At 34.5% G+C, this 19,914-nt stretch overlaps 1 protein-coding gene across 5 annotated transcripts in view; it reads right to left on the bottom strand.

Annotated features, from left to right (window-relative positions):
• LOC111059182 (protein C-ets-1) overlaps nucleotides 1-19,914 on the bottom strand; it is a 229,077-nt gene that overhangs the window by 142,377 nt on the left and 66,786 nt on the right. For all 5 annotated transcript variants that reach the window (XM_039426261.1, XM_039426260.1, XM_039426258.1 and 2 more), the window contains one exon: nucleotides 19,118-19,235. In XM_039426261.1, the coding sequence (XP_039282195.1) occupies nucleotides 19,118-19,235 (118 nt within the window). The remainder of the gene's footprint in view (nucleotides 1-19,117; nucleotides 19,236-19,914) is intronic.

Here is a 19,914-nt window from a genome sequence, read left to right as displayed (position 1 = left end):
CCATTTCTGTTGCAGTAGACTCCCAGGCCGAATGCCATAATTATTATTCTTATCGACACTAGACAGTACTACACTTTCTTTATCAGGTCTTGTAGTGGACCGATTGAATGAAGAGATAAGTGGCTGCTAAATGTGAGGCTGGACTTTTGAGATGGACTGTACGGAGCCACGCGACTCCGTGAGAACCTGCACTTCTTGACCTCGCGAGTCCAAGGGCTGTCAGCTCCCAACAGGAACCGGTTCCCTCCAAATTAATTAGCTCCCTCGGGAGGAGGATGAGGAGGAGGAGGAGGAGGAGGAGGAAGAGGTATTGGAGGGTGAGGAGGAAGATGGGGAAGAAGAAGAAGAAGAAGTGGTGGTGGAGGAGTAGAAGGAGGAGGAGGAGAATTATCAGGAGGGCATCAGACACTAGCTGTCTGACCACAGGTCTGCTACTGGAATCTCCGGCAACATTCGATGACAACATCCTACCTTTTCTCATTTTCAAAATCAGTCAGACAGGTGGTTCTAACAAATGTTCGTCTCCCAACAATCATCAATAACTCATGGGACAGGTTACTTGTAACAAGTTATACTTACATTGACTAAAGTTAATAGAAATACTATTTTTTTCTATATAGATCTAGATAGACTAGAAGAATATTCCAAATAGTTCTTCTATGGTTATGTTTACACTAAAGTACTACTTTTCTTTCTAGGAAGTAAACTAGTCACTTCACTTCTAGGGACTACACATTTATGTAACATATCTATTATTCGAAGGCTATTCGTTCGACGTCTGAGCGTCTATAATAAATAAGTCTGGTTATATCCATTGAATGAAGCAAACAAATATAACATTCAAAAGGAATGGTAATGTTCAAAGGTAATGTTTGAGCAGTCGTTTTGTAGGAAAGGATCATTATACAGGGAGAGCTAAATATTATAGTTTCATACTGCATGTATGAACATGAAGTTGGAATAAAAATGTTGTATGCATGAGACAAAAGTACTTCCTCTCCCTCAAGAAAAGAGTCCCTCTTTTCTCTCTTTCTCTTTAATCAGGGAGATATACTCTCTTAGTACGAGCGTTTTTGTTAACAGATGCGAAAATAGCGTTTTTTCTAAGGATGAAGCCCATATGACTCCTAGGCTAGTGGATAATGGAAGGGATGCTCATGAGAAATGCATAAACCTACAGTTATAGGTGGTTTCAAAGTGATTTTTGAAACTCACAACAGTTAGCGAAACTGGTCTGAGGAAGAACCCTTCCTTCCTTCCGGAATAACTGATTATCTGTTGATGTTTTCATATGAATAATTATTTCATGACAACAATACAGCGGTGTGTTGATTTAGGGTTTGAGACAGTACAATGCCATCGTTGTTATTGAGGTGTTCTACAGACTAATAAAAATTTAATAATATCTTAACCAATAGTTGAGCTATGAAACCGGAATCTTCAATATTCTTATCAGTGCCACCCGAAGGAAAATAGTCAATTTATATAACGGTTAAAGATATCTTTATTTATTTATTGGGTTAGCACAAACAATACAATGATCGGGAAAGAAAAAACAGACGATTGCCCAAAACTTCTTCAATTTCCTAATTTAGTTTCAAATTGTTCAAATATTATACAACGGATATGTCCATTTCAATTTCAAAACCAAATCACAATCTGAATATATAAATTAGAATAAAACAAACAATTTTAAATTTGGATAGATTAATAATAAAACTTTCGAAAAAACTTTACTTGATTCATGGACATTTTTTCTGTATCATTGATGTTCTAGCAAATTAATTGCAGATAGTTGAGAATAAGCTATCAATATTGAAATGCCTGAATCACAGGTAGAAAGAAAATTCACTTTTGCAACAAAAGAGATGGCTTTTTGATTTTGGGGAGCTCCTTACGGGAAGGTTCCAGCATCTTGCCTCATCAAGAAAATTTCAACCTTATCACTGATATAGTTATTGATTGATTGGAGAACAGGTAATTGTTTCAAATTAATTCAGGTACAATAGATAATAGAGGACATCCATAAGATTGCAGAAGAAAGGTTATAAAGAATTTGAGAAATAGATGACTGACTATTCACCATCATTGACCCACTCTAATCAGTACAATGCATGGTGAACGAGAAAGGAAGATAACATACTAATATTAGTAGAATGCATGGAGATTGAGAGAGAAAGACAAGCCTAAATAAATAGGTCATTTGCCTCATGTTTGTTATCATGGGCATCCAGGTGAAATATTGCATTACACAACATTTCTTAATGCCAGAAAACTTCAATGAAATAAGTCTTATGCGTGTCTACGTTTTTCTCGGTCTAGTTACAGTCTAGAAAGCCAGTTAAGTAGTATGTTTCCCTGACGGTTGCATAAAGTTTTACCTTCTAAATTGAACCCGAAATTAAAAGTTGTTTTCATCACACTTGCTACACCTCTAAGAATGCTTCATTAACTAAGTAGCCTACCATGGAATCGTTAGAGATGGGTTTCAGCGATTTTATAATATATCAGTATTTCCTCCGTAATGACTATTTTCATCTATATTTTTCCCATCTTATCATTGCAATCCTATTATCCTTTCCTCTCCTCTTATCCTTATCCTTACCCATCAAGAAATTTCAGTTTACTATATTGATAAAAAGATACAACTCAATTCAAATATTTGTAGGTCCTATTAGAACATCATCTAATATGGTAGAGTAGAATTAGATATCATTCGACATGAACATTCATAATTTTGACTGAAACACAATGATACTGATTCCCATATCACAAATATTAAGTATTATTCATATTTTTTTCAACTCCAAACATGAAAACAAAATTTATTTCTGGCCTACATTTTTTTCTCAAATGAATTACAGAGGAAATTTCTCAATTATACAGTTCTTCTTAAGGACGGATTAGATTATTTTTGTTTTTGATTGAGAGAAATCTAATCCCATAACGATTCTATAACAATTTTATACTGAAAATCCAATGCCTGGAGAAGATTTTTCAAATTTTCAACAACATCACCAATCTAATATAACTAGCAAATCTTATGTCCGAGTTGAATCTAAATTATTTCCAGTATCCCGTTCATGATAATCAACTAACAACTGGTTAACTGATAGCAATTTTATTGAAGCACCAATTTGCATAGGAGTGCCTGCATGGAATGCGTCGTAGAATAATTCATTTATCAAGGTACAGGAATATATGCCAAGCAAGGTACAGACAGTTGTTGATAGCGCTACTAGATATAAAACTGTTCTAGTAATTTAATTGAGGGGTGGGAAAGTCATGTAATGGTCTAGTGACTTTTCCCACAGAGAAAATACCGAACTGAAACTCTCAGGGTGTGTAGTGGAGGCCTTTACGTACTTTCAACCCTGGTCAATTGCAACCAAGTGGATGGTGAGGTAGTGGGGGACCAACATCGGGGATAACAAGGGAGTGAGAGCGAGAGTGATTGAGAGAGGGAACAAGGGAAAGAGACAGAGAGCATAGGTACGTATTGCAGCTGTTGCTGTTCCCTAGTGAGAATAGGAGCTGGTTCGGTAGACAGGTTTAAATTAAAAGTTATAATACAGTTGCCTGTAATAACAGCCTAACATCATGTTATTAGGTGCAGTTATAGCAAATTATTCTCACAAGTGATAGACGGACTGAAACCAGACAATATTATTCGTTTTAAGGAGGGGAATTTCTATGGAATAGATCAATTCTAGGAAAAATTTTAAGTTGAGAGGACAACAGTACAGAGAAGTAATAGAACGGTTAATTTTTAAAAAGAGGTTTGAGTATCGTAGCAAGAAACTATTTGAGCAAAATTTATATTGGCAGCTATTTTCAACGAATAGTTGATTATAAACCTAATTTATACACTACACACACTCATAAAATATACTACATACTCATAGATTGTCATGAATGTTCAAGTTTATTAGTCTATTAGTTGATTCTACTTATTTTAGTTGAATTTCGGCCACCATCCAAGTATCCCCCACTATTATAATTTGAATTTCGAAGTACTGGTAAAATGTATAAAACATTGTAAGGTGTAGAAAATAAAACTATTAAGAAACATGAATCACTTCGATCATAGGTTTGCAATTATGATCGAATTGAAAAAGATTATGAGTTTTGTGAAAATCTTTGACAATTATTCATTTGATGTCTGGTGCTGCATAACGTTTCTTAAGATCAAAACATTGTGGAGTGGCGAATGTGGCTTCAAGCTTAAGTGTTGCAAATAATACAAGTATTTGAATTGGGTAAAAACATGCAGCTCCACTAGTTTAAACACATGCATTATTTTCAACACTCTCAAGCTTGAAGCTACCTTCGCCGCTACACTATGTTTTGACTCTAAGCCACAACGGTTCAAGATTCAAATTGAAATAGAATTCATTGATGATGAGGGTTTTAGGTTGAACTATAGATGCTCCAGACTCAAGACTATTCACCGAACAGTATCCTCAAAATTTCCTACCAATAAAATGGAACAGTATTTTTCTCAATATTCTTCAAACTTTAGTATAAATGATATATGCATAAAAAGTTTTAACTCCAGCTCACTGGTGCTGTGACAAAGGTGACAAATTTATTGAATGAAACAGTGTAGTGAGTGAGTCACTGTCATTGCCAAGCTTCAGTAACGGACGGTCTATCATTATGATACACTTGGATAGGAGACGTGCTCTTCGCCCGGAAACTCACTGCGTGACCTGCATACTGCATTTAGACGCCGGCCACAAACACCAAATAGTTCAACAGTTAGCCGCCAGGAGGCTGCACTTACAACGTTGCTGTTCAAGGGCACAGGTTTACATACAATGCAACACGTATCAGATCATTTAAATATAGCGTACAGTATAATCCTTTAATTGAATACAGTATACTGTAGTAAAAATACTGTTGCATAAATATTTTTGGCAATCAAGAATTTCTACTCTACTGTGGGGAAAAAATGAATCTAAAGGGAGTTTTCACACACTATAGAATTAAATAATTAATCGGGAATTAAATCAAATTCTATCAAATTGAATTGGATTCCTTTTAATCGCCAATAGTTGGAATCTCTGAATCTCATCCAAACAGGAGCCACAGTTCACAGTAGAATCAGTACGAACATTATTTACAGAGAAGCTCTCCATAATTTCATGTACTGTGGAAATTAAATATTGTGGTTCCAATTAAATAGGTCTACATCATCAAAGAGAATTTAAAATGATTGAAGATATTTGCAGGTTTTTTTTAAGTTAAAAGTCACCAACGTGAAATCTACTTGTTTCTCTCAACCGACGTTTGAGCAGATTTTTAATTGTCAAAATCAAGGTCATTATTATGTCATTAATTTATTATAAGTGTCTTATTTATACAAAAGAGTAAGTTGGAATAATTGTATTACAGTATGTAACACCAAAATTGTAGGAGTATGAGAAGGTTTCTACGATCAACAGCTCCATACAGAGGAAAAATCACTATACTGAACAATCAACTTTGAAACTGGATTAGTTATTCAATTGAAGGCTACATCATCTCATCAGTATAGATAAGAACAGGCACGGCCCTAGGGACTTTGCCGCCCTGGGCGAAATCAGCAAACGCCGCCCTCCCCCACCGCCAGGTATCCCGTCTAATAATTGTTTACTTAAAAATTTGCCGGAAGGTTATCAGCTGTTCAAGTTAAAAATGACATTTGAACAAATATTTGACAAATATAAATATTGAGGAATAAGTGCAGGCAACGAATGCTCAAATAAAGGTATGGAGGGAAAATTTTGGAACACAATTTTCAACTCTACAGCTCTTTTAAGGATGTTAAGATCATGTCCAAAAACATGATTTTTGGGTGTTGGTCTGTGTGTGTATGTGTGTATGTCTGTGAACACGATAACTCCATTCCTAATTAACCGATTGACTTGAAATTTTAAACTTAAGGTCCTTATACCATGAGGACCCGACAATAAGAAATTCAATTCAGGATGGCGGATGATTTCTAAAAAACCATGTTTTTCACGGTTTTCTCGAAAACTGCTCTAACGATTTTCTTCAAATTTATACCATGGATAGCTATTTATAAGCCCAATCAACTGACATGAGTCTCAATGAGACTCATGTCAGTTGATTGGGCTTATAAATAGCTATCCATGGTATAAATTTGAAGAAAATTGTTAGAGCAGTTTTCGAGAAAACCGTGAAAAACATGGTTTTTTAGAAATCATCCGCCATCCTGAATTGAATTTTATTGAATTTCTTATTGTCGGGTCCTCATGGTATAAGGACCTTAAGTTTAAAATTTCAAGTCAATCGGTTAATTAGGAATGGAGTTATCGTGTTCACAGACATACACACATACACACACAGACCAACACCCAAAAATCATGTTTTTGGACATGATCTTAACATCCTTAAAAGAGCTGTAGAGTTGAAAATTGTGTTCCAAAATTTTCCCTCCATACCTTTATTTGAGCATTCGTTGCCTGCACTTATTCCTCAATATTTATATTTGTCAAATATTTGTTCAAATGTCATTTTTAACTTGAACAGCTGATAACCTTCCGGCAAATTTTTAAGTAAACAATTATTAGACGGGATACCTGGCGGTGGGGGAGGGCGGCGTTTGCTGATTTCGCCCAGGGCGGCAAAGTCCCTAGGGCCGTGCCTGTTCTTATCTATACTGATGAGATGATGTAGCATTCAATTGAATAACTAATCCAGTTTCAAAGTTGATTGTTCAGTATAGTGATTTTTCCTCTGTATGGAGCTGTTGATCGTAGAAACCTTCTCATACTCCTACAATTTTGGTGTTACATACTGTAATACAATTATTCCAACTTACTCTTTTGTATAAATAAGACACTTATAATAATTAATGACATAATAATGACCTTGATTTTGAAAAACATGTAATGACAATTAAAAATCTGCTCAAACGTCGGTTGAGAGAAACAAGTAGATTTCACGTTGGTGACTTTTAACTTAAAAAAAACCTGCAAATATCTTCAATCATTTTAAATTCTCTTTGATGATGTAGACCTATTTAATTGGAACCACAATATTTAATTTCCACAGTACATGAAATTATGGAGAGCTTCTCTGTAAATAATGTTCGTACTGATTCTACTGTGAACTGTGGCTCCTGTTTGGATGAGATTCAGAGATTCCAACTATTGGCGATTAAAAGGAATCCAATTCAATTTGATAGAATTTGATTGAATTCCCGATTAATTATTTAATTCTATAGTGTGTGAAAACTCCCTTTAGATTCATTTTTTCCCCACAGTAGAGTAGAAATTCTTGATTGCCAAAATATTTATGCAACAGTATTTTTACTACAGTATACTGTATTCAATTAAAGGATTATACTGTACGCTATATTTAAATGATCTGATACGTGTTGCATTGTATGTAAACCTGTGCCCTTGAACAGCAACGTTGTAAGTGCAGCCTCCTGGCGGCTAACTGTTGAACTATTTGGTGTTTGTGGCCGGCGTCTAAATGCAGTATGCAGGTCACGCAGTGAGTTTCCGGGCCTGGATAATAATAGGGTTCTATCAACATAATCGATGACATGATGTACTAAATACAATGAATGCTATTATTATGATAATATTCATGTTTATGAAAAATATTATGTAGTCTATTTACTCGTGTAAATACGTGTATTCAAGTTTATTAAACATATTATGCTTTTTGGTGCTTCAAAATCGGCCTTAGTTTGAGCCCTTTTTGGCTTCGCTACATCCAAACATCGGTGAAGTCACCTATTGCTCTGGATGATCATTCAGATGAATTGTAGAGATTGTAGATCTAGATGATTAAGTGGATGCGATGTGAAGAAGTAGGAGATTTAATGGTCGGGAGTATAAATAGGCTGGGGACTGGGATGGAGGGATGGCGGGGCGGAGTTCATTAAGAAGAGTCCGAGGGCCGTTGAACTTGTGAATGGACGGAGTAGCGCCGTGGACGTCGGTCGGTTCACGTGGGAAAATTCGGCCGTCGCGTCAAAAAAGTGGACAACTCCTTATAAATCACACAAACAACAAACCAGAATAATTATTATCGAACGCCAAGTCATTATTGGCGCAGGTTTCGGAGCGGATTACTGCCAGAAAGAGAAAATTAAGAAAAATCCACACAGGATTACACAAAAAGAAGGAGAAAGTGAAGTTGAGACGACTTAACGAATCTGAGAACCTGTCCTTCAGCGCTGCTCACAAAAACGATCTCATTATCAGCGGCTCGATCGCTCGATAAATCCGAAAACAAGTGGCTTCTGAAGGCATTTTATGACCGCTCGGCCGGTCATTCATCAGTCCATAACACTTGACACCACAGATAAGCCCTCGACTCAATTAAGAATTCAGTGAGCGCCGGAAAAACAACACAACCCTACAACTTCTATCACCAGTAGCAGTGCAATAAAGCCTCCCAATACCTGCGAAAACATGCACTGAATTATCCGACCTCTCTAAACGACCACAAAATACCTGGCTTCCGGCATTCAAGTCTACTCCTTCCCACCCTAACCATACGAGATTTTCTTCACCTTGTTCAGAAGATGGAGATAATCTATACTTGGTGTTCTAGCGGTCGCGTTAAAAACAAAGCTCGTTGATTAAATAATCAGTTGACGATGCACGTACATTCTACCCTCCAATTTTACACCGCTCCTAATTGGCTGATAACGAGCTTACCACTCAATTACTCATGATCATCGTCATTAAATTACCAGTTCACCAAAAACCATCTCGATACATTCAATTCCTTAAAAGGCAGGCTACTGACTTTTATTTTAGAGTAAATCTTCTCCATTTATTACTCAATCTACATTCTTTATAAAAATCTAATTCATTACATACATGAGACCCTGACCTGTCATCCTGCTCGTTGAAGGCCTACTATTTATCTCTAGATGTGTGCCATTTGTCTATTTGTGCGAATACTACTACTACTCATTGACTCTACGGCCCTTGAAGAGCCTTGGCCTCCTCCACAAGACTTTTCCATGAATCTCTGTCCTGTGCTTGCTGTCTCCACCTTCTGACGCCCAAGGATTCAAGGTCTGCCTCCACGTCGTCCAACCATCTCTTGCGTGGTCGGCCTCGCTTTCTTTGTCCCCCTGGTTGCTGATACAGAGACATACGTGCTGTGGTTTCCGGCATGCGTTCCACATGGCCCAAACAACGAATTATAGCTCTTCTAATTTAAATCCATTTTACTTCTAAATCTATTTGTGCAAATAGATGCGGTAGGATATTATTATTAGATAGATGTGAATAAAACATTGAATAGCCTAAAACTTTCTCTGATGGTTGGGTTACTAGTTTCAGAAAAATCTCAACATTCATTAGCATTCCAATTGATTGGAAACTGAATTGACTTGTTTCCAACCATACCCTTCCGCCTTCCCTCAAACTGCATAAGAGTGTTTTACAATACAAATTCGATTTTTTTTCAATATGGTGCCAAAAGGTAAAAGTAAAATATTATTTCAAGTAGATAAAAAGTTTGTTTTGGAAATTTTTCTGACAGAGGTAGACAGAAGAAAATAATTGTTTTATTATTTTATTCTTTCACCACTAGCCATAAGGTAATTAATATTTTTGATTTCCCAGGGATGGGTCGATGAATAGGTCAAAATTGCAAGTCGATTGTCAGATGGGGTAGAAACATATATTAATCATGAAGAACAAACGTCTGTGAACTGAATTCGATCCGCTCATTCAATTATGCACCATAATTGGTACACAGTTTCAACTAAGTTTTATATGGTCAACCAATTTGCCCAATGATCAATATGATTAGCCCATTAATATTATTGCCTACTGAAGAATGGAATAAAAACATAAGTTATCAATCACGATGAACAAGTTCTTTTTCAGCAATATCAATATAGCCAGCCTGTCGCTCTCAAAGTCCAATGACGCAAATTTGGGATATTTAGGGGGCTGTGTCTTTTGGCTTGAGGGTTTAGGCACCCCAGCAGAAATGCCAAGATAGGAATATTCTTCTCGACACTTAAATGAATACCAATCAATGAATCAAATAGATACTTTACCTATTACAAAATCATAATAGTAAAATCAATGTTTGGAAAACTTTGGTGCAAGAAGCCCATAACGAGATGGCCCCAAGCTGTCATTTGAAAACCAAAATGTGGAGTCACTGAAGAGGACTAATGCTGAAACTGAATGAAAACTTTCAGACTTGAGAGAATAGTCACTGTATGGTAACTTTGGGAACAAGGTCTATAAATACAGGTCATGACACAATCCCGTGATGCATTGCAAAATCGCCATTTTATGGGGTCCTAGTTCACCAATTTTCAATTTTTTTCAGCTGTTATCATTATAGATTAAACAACATGATGTGTTATTTTGTTATATTGTTCAAGGAATATTGCTTTGCTTTGAATTGTACAATAAATTCTTCCCACAGAATAATAATATTTAGATTCCAACTTGGAACTGAATTGTTGATTTTTAGATTGGGAACTTCAAACTCTTTTTGATGTTTGCCTTTTGTCCCAATGCCTTATGAATCATAACAAGTTACAAGAATTTAAACTTATATCTTGAAGAATAAGAACAATTTTTAATAATAAAAAAATGAATTATTCAACCATTTTTATTGAAATTCCATTATTAAAAAATCGAAAACCTAAATTTACACATTTTCTGGACCAGAATATTGTTTTTAAAAAGCATAATGCATGATTTTGTTATCAGCAGATTGGAGTATTTCAAATGTACCGCCATAAAGACCCCACATAATGGCCGCTCCATAAGGAACACGAGTGTCACGACCTGTATTTATAGACCTTGTTTGAAAATTGAACAGCTTGCGATACCTGTCGACCAGATGCCGAAGTAGAAGAGTTTTGAGTCGAGCGCTGCTGCCATCTACGGCGAATCTTGCAACTATTTCAACCAGCATCACTTTACTATAGCGCTAAAAGAAGTACTGTTGACGTACTTACGGAATGGGGGTCGTGTCTTTGTATGATAGGGGCAGTAGTATCACCATTAGGATATTTTTTCATATATTTTTTTCTATGCTATCAGACAGGAGAATGAAATTAATTCTCTTTTCTGTGGTACTACAATAATTGAGCAACAACTAATGTAAATTATGAAAACTATGAGGCTAGAAATAGCTGATTAACCTGAAGAGAATTGTAATTTTTAAAGGAATCATTTAAATTTTGGAGTTTTCAAAATGCTACAGATGTTGAAATTCGCAATTTGGTTTCAGAACATTTCATAATTATCTGGATTTAATGATTGAAAATTCACGTTACCGGTAAGTTACTTGAAAACATTATTTTTTGAAATTCACATTATATATTATTTTTCAGATATACCTTCGAACTTATAAAAGAATGTTCAAGACCGGTGGCAGAATATTTATGTAAACATTTTTATATATGTACTTTAGTTACAATATAGAGTATAGATAATCCACTGGGAGTTTGCACACTAAACATGCATTTGCTATCCTTTCTCATTCTGTCTATGTTGATTCAGTTGAGTGATGTTGAATCCATGTTGGAAAAACTGGTAACATCCATCTATTCTTATGAAATAAGATCTCGAAAGCCAAGGCCGTGGGAAAATTCAGGTATTCACATAATCATCAAAGAAGACAATTGTCTTTGAAGCTCTCATCTCAATTATTGTCTTTATCCATCTCAATGTATAACGCTCTCTTTCTTTCTAGTGTCGGAACACTGACTGTCCACCATCCACAATAACTGTATATTCAATACATCATCATAATGTATAAAAAATAATAAAATAATTGATTTTCCATTTAATTCAGCTAAGAATGAATTTTGGTGCTAGCTAAAAGACCAAAAGTGTAGATTCCTACAAACTCCATATTAATTCAGATACTGTATTTGGTGAGATGTAGTGATATTTATCCATAATTTATTGAATATTGTCTAAAACTATAAATAAAACTAGTTATTGTCTATAACTAGAATATTGTCTAAAAATATAAAGAATTTATTGAAAAATTACATACACGTTTCAAAACCTTTGGTGTCATCACCAGTGCCCATTTTTAGCATCCAGTGTCCAGTTTTCCATATTACTTGTTACTCTTGATAGAGTATAAGTATTTGAATTGCAGTAGTAAATCGTGTTTGTATCTATTTACGCAACAGTAAATCAAAACTTTTAGCTAATAAATTAAATTATAATTTCACAACTGTTTTTGAATGGTAGGTACTAATGGAGGTACTAATGGAGTCCTAAAAAGCAACATGCATCCAAGGATTAGATTTCAACTAGATTATCAAGGATTAGATTATCAACTTCTTCAAAAGATGATATTCTCAGAAAATTGTTGTTTACTAGATAGGAGTCCTAGTTGTAGTCGTAGTTGTGAACCAAGAGTTAAGGCAGTGCTAAAAATAAACTTTCTACTCGTAATATTTTTCAAAGTTTTTCGATTTGTATATCATGAGGCTATCAAAATTAAAAGGTTTTCTTGAGAAAACATTTTTTTCCGATCATTACTTTTTGAGATATGAGCGCCTAAAGTTTAAATTTTAGGGACAGAAACACTTCAAGTTCGGTAAGAGATGAATCCATGAGATATAGAGGATATATTCTTCATGGTATTGTTGATCTAGTAGACTAAAACAAAAATTTTCTGAAAATATCAATTTTTAAGATAGTTATAATAATTTACTAAAAATAACCAGAAATAGCTTTTAGTCAAGTTATTTTTGGTAAATTGAATAACTTTTTCAAAAGATGATATTTTCAGAAAATTGTTGTTTACTAGATCAAAAATTCCATGAAAAATCCATCTCGGCAATTTCGTTATCAAAGTGTGTTTGTTAGTCTACGTCTTTCTCTGAAAACTGGATAAAGAAGTAATACTATGCATTACTATTGATAATATTGATCAATACTATTACATCTATTTTTGCAATAGCATTTTGAACATTCTAGCTAATAAATTTAATTATAATTTTGCCCCGGTTTTTCAACGATTCTAGGAGTCCTAAAAAGTTACATGCATCCAAGGATTAGATAGGAGTCCTAGTTGTAGCTGTGGTTGTGAACCAGGAGTTAATAGGCAATTTCGTTATCGAAGTGTGTTTGTTAGCCTAGGTCTTTTCCCTGGGAACTGAATAAAGAAGGGTGCGACAAATAGAAGCAACAAACAAGAAGTCTCTGTGGGACAAGAGAGGCTGTAGAGTAGAGGGGTGGGAAGGAATGGGTAAGCAAGGGGGGAGGGGGGAAAGATAGGCGAGGAAAAGAGAAGGAAGGAACAGGGAAGGACAGTGGAGGGACAGAGAGGGAATGACAGTTGGCTGACGCGACAGAACAGAGAGACCTTGGATCTTCAATGGAGCAGAGCAGGTCAACCTTGGTTCATTCGGATTCGGTTATCTACTTCCACAGAGGAATCAAGGCAGGGATCAAGAGAAGGAGGGAGGTATTCTGTCTCCCTGTACAGAATACCTCCCTCCTTCACTCTCATGTCTAAACTAAACGGGCTTCACCACAAGTGGGAAAAATCCAACGTCTTATATTGTAAAACAGGTGTAGAGGGTCGTGAGATATGGTGTGGAGGAGCTCTTCAACAACCTAATAAAACGCAAATGTGAGAGTGAGCTCTCTCCCCAAAACCGTAGGAAAGTTGAACCATTTTTATTTCTCAATCATTTTCGTAAAACGTTGAAAATCGAAATTATTTTAAATCAAGAAGGGGAAGAGAAATAACAATTTAAAACATGTACGTTTCGAAGTAGGCCAAGGATACATAAATACGTTATAAGTAAAAGTTGAAAAGGTATCATCATTTGAAAATTAATAGTCCTCTGTACAGAGATATGAACTAGTAGTTCTGTGAACAGTAGACCTCGCGCTCAGTGAGTTACATTGACCTGTTGTTATGTTTTCTGTAAAAGTATTAAATAATTTATCAATTAAAAATGTCTAGAAAAAATCCTAAATAAAACATAGAGCTTTCTGTCCTATATCGTACCGTGACGTGTCGTCCCGGAATGTGAGTGTGAGCGCTGTTATCAGGTCTCGCTGCAACTGTCTACAACGTTGATGGAAAGATACAATTTTCAAGATGTTCGATGTTTTTGAACGGGTAGTATTAGTTATAGTCAACTGTCTAACTAACGTTAATGGAAAGATACATTTTCAAGATGTTCGATGTTTTTGAACGGGTAGTATTATAGTCCACTAGACAGCTGATTTATGATTAATAAATCAAAAAAAAATTCTATAGTCTGATTTTTATGGTAATATTGGCGTATGAAAGAGGCTTCTTTTTCCTTTTATATTATCCTTGAAATGCAAAATTTCCAAAAACCTTGTATATACGTCGACGCGCAATTTAAAAAAGGAACATACCTGTCAAATTTCATGAAAATCTATTACCGCGTTTCGCCGTAAATGCGCAACATAAAAACATTTAAACATTAAGAGAAATGCCAAACCGTCGACTTGAATCTTAGACCTCACTTCGCTCGGTCAATTAGTGAAAAAATAAATAATTCATAAAAAAAATATGAATTAGTACGAATAATTTTCATTTTACATTTAGGGCCGTTTGCACAGTGTAAGTTTAAGCTAAAGCTTAAACCAAATCTGGAGTTTTTTTGGTTTAAACTAAAATTCCGTTTGCTCAGTATTAGTTTAATCTCTGTATTGAGTTTAAACTCTGGGAAAGTTTAAACCTCCAAAGCAGGAGATTTAAACCAAATAATTTGGATTAACTTGACATCAGTAAAGATTTGATGGGGAAACAGCTTATAGTAAATTATTTTTCGACGGTTGTTTTTAATGCTTCTGTAGACGATAATTATTATTAATTTAGGTTATAGTGAATCATTATTTGAATGTAAAAATAATTGTAATGGAGGAATTGATAAAAGTTTTTAATGCGATTGATAAAGATGACTGCGAAGAAATTTTGTAACTGAGAAAAATTGGGCAAAAAACAAATAATTTCAACAGTTTTGCTTGAGTACAGCAACTGCCAATTTATTATTTTGATTAAATAAACCACTTGATAGAAAATAAGACAATTTTTAACAGTGGTCTTCCATTGAAAAACATGTTTTTAATAACACATAAATGAGATATTGCTTTCGAGAGATTTCTAATAAACGAGGAAGACTATAGTAGATTCAAGCGTAACAAATTAACTTTTTTATCTTACATTCTAAAATATATTTTCTGGTGCCAACTAAAAATAATTTTTTAAAGAATTTCTTGATAGCTTTTCACTTTTAGAACCGTACAGCTTACAACTCTGTGGATTTTGAACAAGAACAAGAAAATACTAAAATAGTGGCTACATAACCTCAAATTACTGATGGTTTGTAAACAAATAACAAATTTCCTGTAAAAATCAGGACATTCTATTACCAACTTAACGCTAAACTAGTTTAACTTAAACTGGATTAGTAAATGCACTGAGAAAACCGATTCAAGTTTAAACTTTCGGATTAACTTAAACTCGATTAACTTAATCGAGTTTAGCAATCTATACTGTGCAAACGGCCCTAAGAGTACTAAACTTATATCCAATATTATATTAAAATATCATTTAGTTTGAGCTAAGAATAATAATCAATGATGATAATTTCCATCGGTAAACGGTTGGGTTTCTTATTATTCTTATTCTTCTTCTTCTTCTTCTTCTTCTTCTTCTTTTTCTTCTTCTCCTCCTCCTCCTTCTTGCCTTCATGGATTAGGCATATTTGCCTGTTCCGACTCAATATTCGATAATCACAATATTTTGGATACATAGATAATTTACTTCTTCACTCTTGACTTAACCAACTATTAAACTGATCCAAATTTCGAGAAAAATGAAAGATTCATGATTAGTAAGTGAATTATGGAATTTTTTTACAAGATTTGAAAAAATTATGCAGCTTTCGCGCATCAATCTTAGTACGCTGCAGCTGTTATGGAATACAGCAGTCAGGAGAGCAATAAAATCAGTGGAATATGATTGAACGTTAGACTGGAAATAGGCATCACCAGGCAGCAAGCAGTAAGGCGCAATGAACCCTATTGCGGCTATGATCGACGCAAACAACACGGAAGCGAAATTTCCAAAGGGAACGGTTTCCTAAAGCAGATACAGTAGGCGCCTCACATGTATTATTCACGATGAATTTTTCAAGAAACACTGAAAATCTCCAACCAACGAGACAACAGAACTTGTAGCAAATACCACAACGGTAGTCTGCACTGGATAACTTCGAAACTGGTATTTCAACAGTGACTATTGACAACATCGAAAACTATTGTTGACTTCCAGCAATGAATAATTGAGTCTTGACCTAGCAACAAGAAAAACTGATAAATTTAAATTATTATTTTGATAAATTTCAATTTGCAAAAGGTTATTAAAGACCGGAACAGGCAATCATACCTATACTGTGGAAGTCAGAAGAATATGAAAAGACCAACTCAACGTGAATACTCTTATAGTAATCATTCATCATCATCATCATCATTTTGATCTCAAACAGCGCAAACTCAATGATGTTGATAAACTGATAAGAAAAATTTAGAGGCTTCTGAGACTGAGCAATTGAATGATCTGAGCTTCAGCAAATAGCAATAACCTCATGTCTTCACAATTTTAAATAGAAAATTAGAAGAGAATCCAACGTGACAATATGCCATAATTATCATAGTAGGCCTATGGGTTGGGAATCTGAGAATCTCATTGACTAAAGTTCACAACGCTTCATTGAAACATCTGAAAGGGAGGAGATTCAAGGTTGTGTGCATACATTGCAAGATTTTCAACTCAATTTCTAAGGTTTCTTATTCAACATTTTTTAAATTTATGTTTGATCTAAGAACGCTTTATATGTGTTGTATATCTATACCTACAGTAAATATATGGTCAGCTCAAACAATTAAAACCTAAAATTCCAATTGCAAGTTTACATCCTTATTCTTCCAGGATTTGGATTAATTTCTCATATTATTATACAAGAAAGAGGAAAAATATGTATTATAAATAACATACTACCGATGAAAAAGTAAAAACAACAAAACATTATTTCAGACTGATATTAAATATGAATATGGGAGAGGAATATGGAAGGGTCCGTCAGTTTTTCCTAATCCAATAACATTTCAATGATAAGTGATTTTGTAAAAAGGAATAAAAAAATATGTTACCACAAAACAAAGTTTTGAATTCGTTAATTTCTGGCAATTGTATCGTTTTAACGTAAATTTCCTCAATAGTGGAGGTCATTCGGAACCAGTTCTTGGTTAGAGCATTCAACGTGATTGAAAAGTTCAATACTTAACAAGATGAAACTGATGAAACATGTGGAGCCCTACTCAGAAGAGTAAACTCAATTTTGATTGGAATATCACTTTTTAAAATATCAAATCATCAATATTCTTAAGTCACCTCACTATTGTGTTTGGAATGAATTACGCAACCCGATAATCAAACTAAAGAGCGCGTTCATGATGTGTGTAATATAGGGTACACAATCTCAGTTGAAGGGCAATTATCATTTGAAAGACTGCTCCTGCCCCCGTAGGTTGAGAGCAATTGAGAAAGATGGCCTAACGTGTCCAGTAACGTGACCTCTGACCTCGTGTGTGGAGGCTCATCGGCGATTAGGTGATAAGTGAAATTGTCTCTCTCTTTAATCGGCGATTAAGGCTCTGTTAACAATTAATAGCGGTTTTATTGGACGAGGGCCCCGCACAACAGCTCTGCTAACTCAGTAATGGGCAGCTTCCTCATTACCATCCAAACACTGTTCTACTTCCATTTCACTGCATACAGCAGAGCAGCCACTCAACATTCACTACTCTAGATCAGCGTTTAGCAAGCAGGCTACTTTTAGGGTAGGGAAGACAGGAAATGCAAAAAGTGTGCACGCCAGTATGTTCTGGAAAGTGGTTGAGAGTTAAAATATCAACCCGCATTGCAAATTTCACGAATAATCTCAATATTAGCTCAACTATCGAAATTGTTGAATTGAATACGACGGAAGCTACTGTATACAAAATGTAGCATCCTACAACTATCTATACTTGAAAAACGTCTTCTGGAAAATTATAGTCATATCTATGTTCTCAAGTGACACATGTCACGATTATGTACTTTTTATAATAATTAGTAACACAAAATTAGCACTCAATTTTCATCAGATAGAAATATATTAAATTAGCTCTATTATTGCTATATTTCAAGTTAAAAAACACTGTATTTTACTGTACTGTTGATAGAAGTACGACTCATCGTAGAAATGTATTACAATGGAGCAGTATTACACTAAATATATTTTATTTATTTATACATTCATAGATACAATATCAATTGTTATTTATAAGAGTTATGTTTATATTCGAAATCTAATGCAATACCTATATTACAATTTTGCTGATTTCATTTACAAATTTTCAAACTGAGTCTACAAATCTCATAACAGACAAAAATTAGGTTACATAGAAATGAAGCTGGTTGAACTGAAATACTAAGATATCAAAATTTAAGTTTTAAGAGGTGGGAACGTTTTTTTTTTTGTTATAATAAATTTTAAACTTTCTCAGTGAAAGTATGTTTTGAAAACCCTCTACAATGGTTGGTTATTGATTATCTCTCCCAATGGAAACTATGGTAGCCTACTAGCTTTTAGGATTGATATCGTTCATTAACAATCAAATTGACGTGAGTGAAGCAATTCTGATATGAAAACAAATTTTGTTTACAACTCTCAAATCGTATCAGGAATAAAACATCAAAAGAAACAGAAGAAAAAAATTGGTTCAGTTATTGAAGTTAGATACTTCTTTCTCATAATTTGCTTTAATAATTATGTGGCATCTACTAGTTGTACAAATTCAGATAGAATACGGTAGAACCATTTCATGATATTCAGGAGTTTTGAGTACCTGGTACATTCAAACTACCTGAAAATATAAACCGTAATCTTGTCTTTGGTTAATGGGGTGGAATTGATTAAATTTGGAAATACATATTGCAAGTCAAGCATGAAAATTTCACCGTGATGATTTTTGCGAGAGATTTATTGATATAAATCATTTCAAAGTCAAATTATAATGATGTAAAATGAAGCAGAACTCACCGAGAGAACTCTCTGGATCGGACAGATCCGAGAGAGAAGGCACTTTCTGCATTCCTCCTCCACAGCCTTCATCATCTATCCTCTCCTGTTTTATGTGCATCTCTTCGATACAGAATTTCTGTAAAGATAAGCGGAACATAATATTAATAAAAGGAAGAAGTAAATAAGTAGTAAAAGGTAGTCTGTATGTACTGTCACAGTACTGTCAAGAAATAAAAACTTACTACAAGGTACTATTCTCAATTTGTCAATCAACGAATAAACGAACAAGTTAATGCAATGTCATTCATTGAGTGATTTGTTTAAAATCCAAGAGTATTCCATTTAATTACTGCTGAAACTGGTGAAAAAGATTAAAATAATAAACAAGTAAGTATCGAAGATGAAATATTTTATTCATATTTCAAATAGATAATATATACAGTAGTGAAATTTTTTTGTAAAAATGTAAGTAGTTTACTTGAATGGCATGTTCGATTCAGTAATATTAGAATATTTTTCAGGCACCTAGGATGTCAGAAAGTTGAAGCAAAGACAATAGGAGATTGTTCAGCGGCATTGTCTAGGAGGTACTGTACTCGCTATAAGGTGAAATTTTATTTTCAATATTATTTCAGTCTTAGCGTAACCTAATTTGAATATTGTCTGTAAAAATAATAGATTTGAAAGGCGTTTATTGAGAAGATAATTTGAAAATATGAGATTGGATTAAACATTGTTAAAGTCGAAGGTTTAGTCTGAACGGGATATTTACTATGAGAGAAGAATTCAGTCTCTGAGGAAGGTTCCACTTTTGG

This window comes from Nilaparvata lugens, chromosome 4, assembly GCF_014356525.2.
Source record: "Nilaparvata lugens isolate BPH chromosome 4, ASM1435652v1, whole genome shotgun sequence".
NCBI lineage: Eukaryota > Metazoa > Arthropoda > Insecta > Hemiptera > Delphacidae > Nilaparvata > Nilaparvata lugens.
Note: the sequence above shows the minus strand (reverse complement) of the source record. Positions and strands in the feature narration are given on the sequence as shown.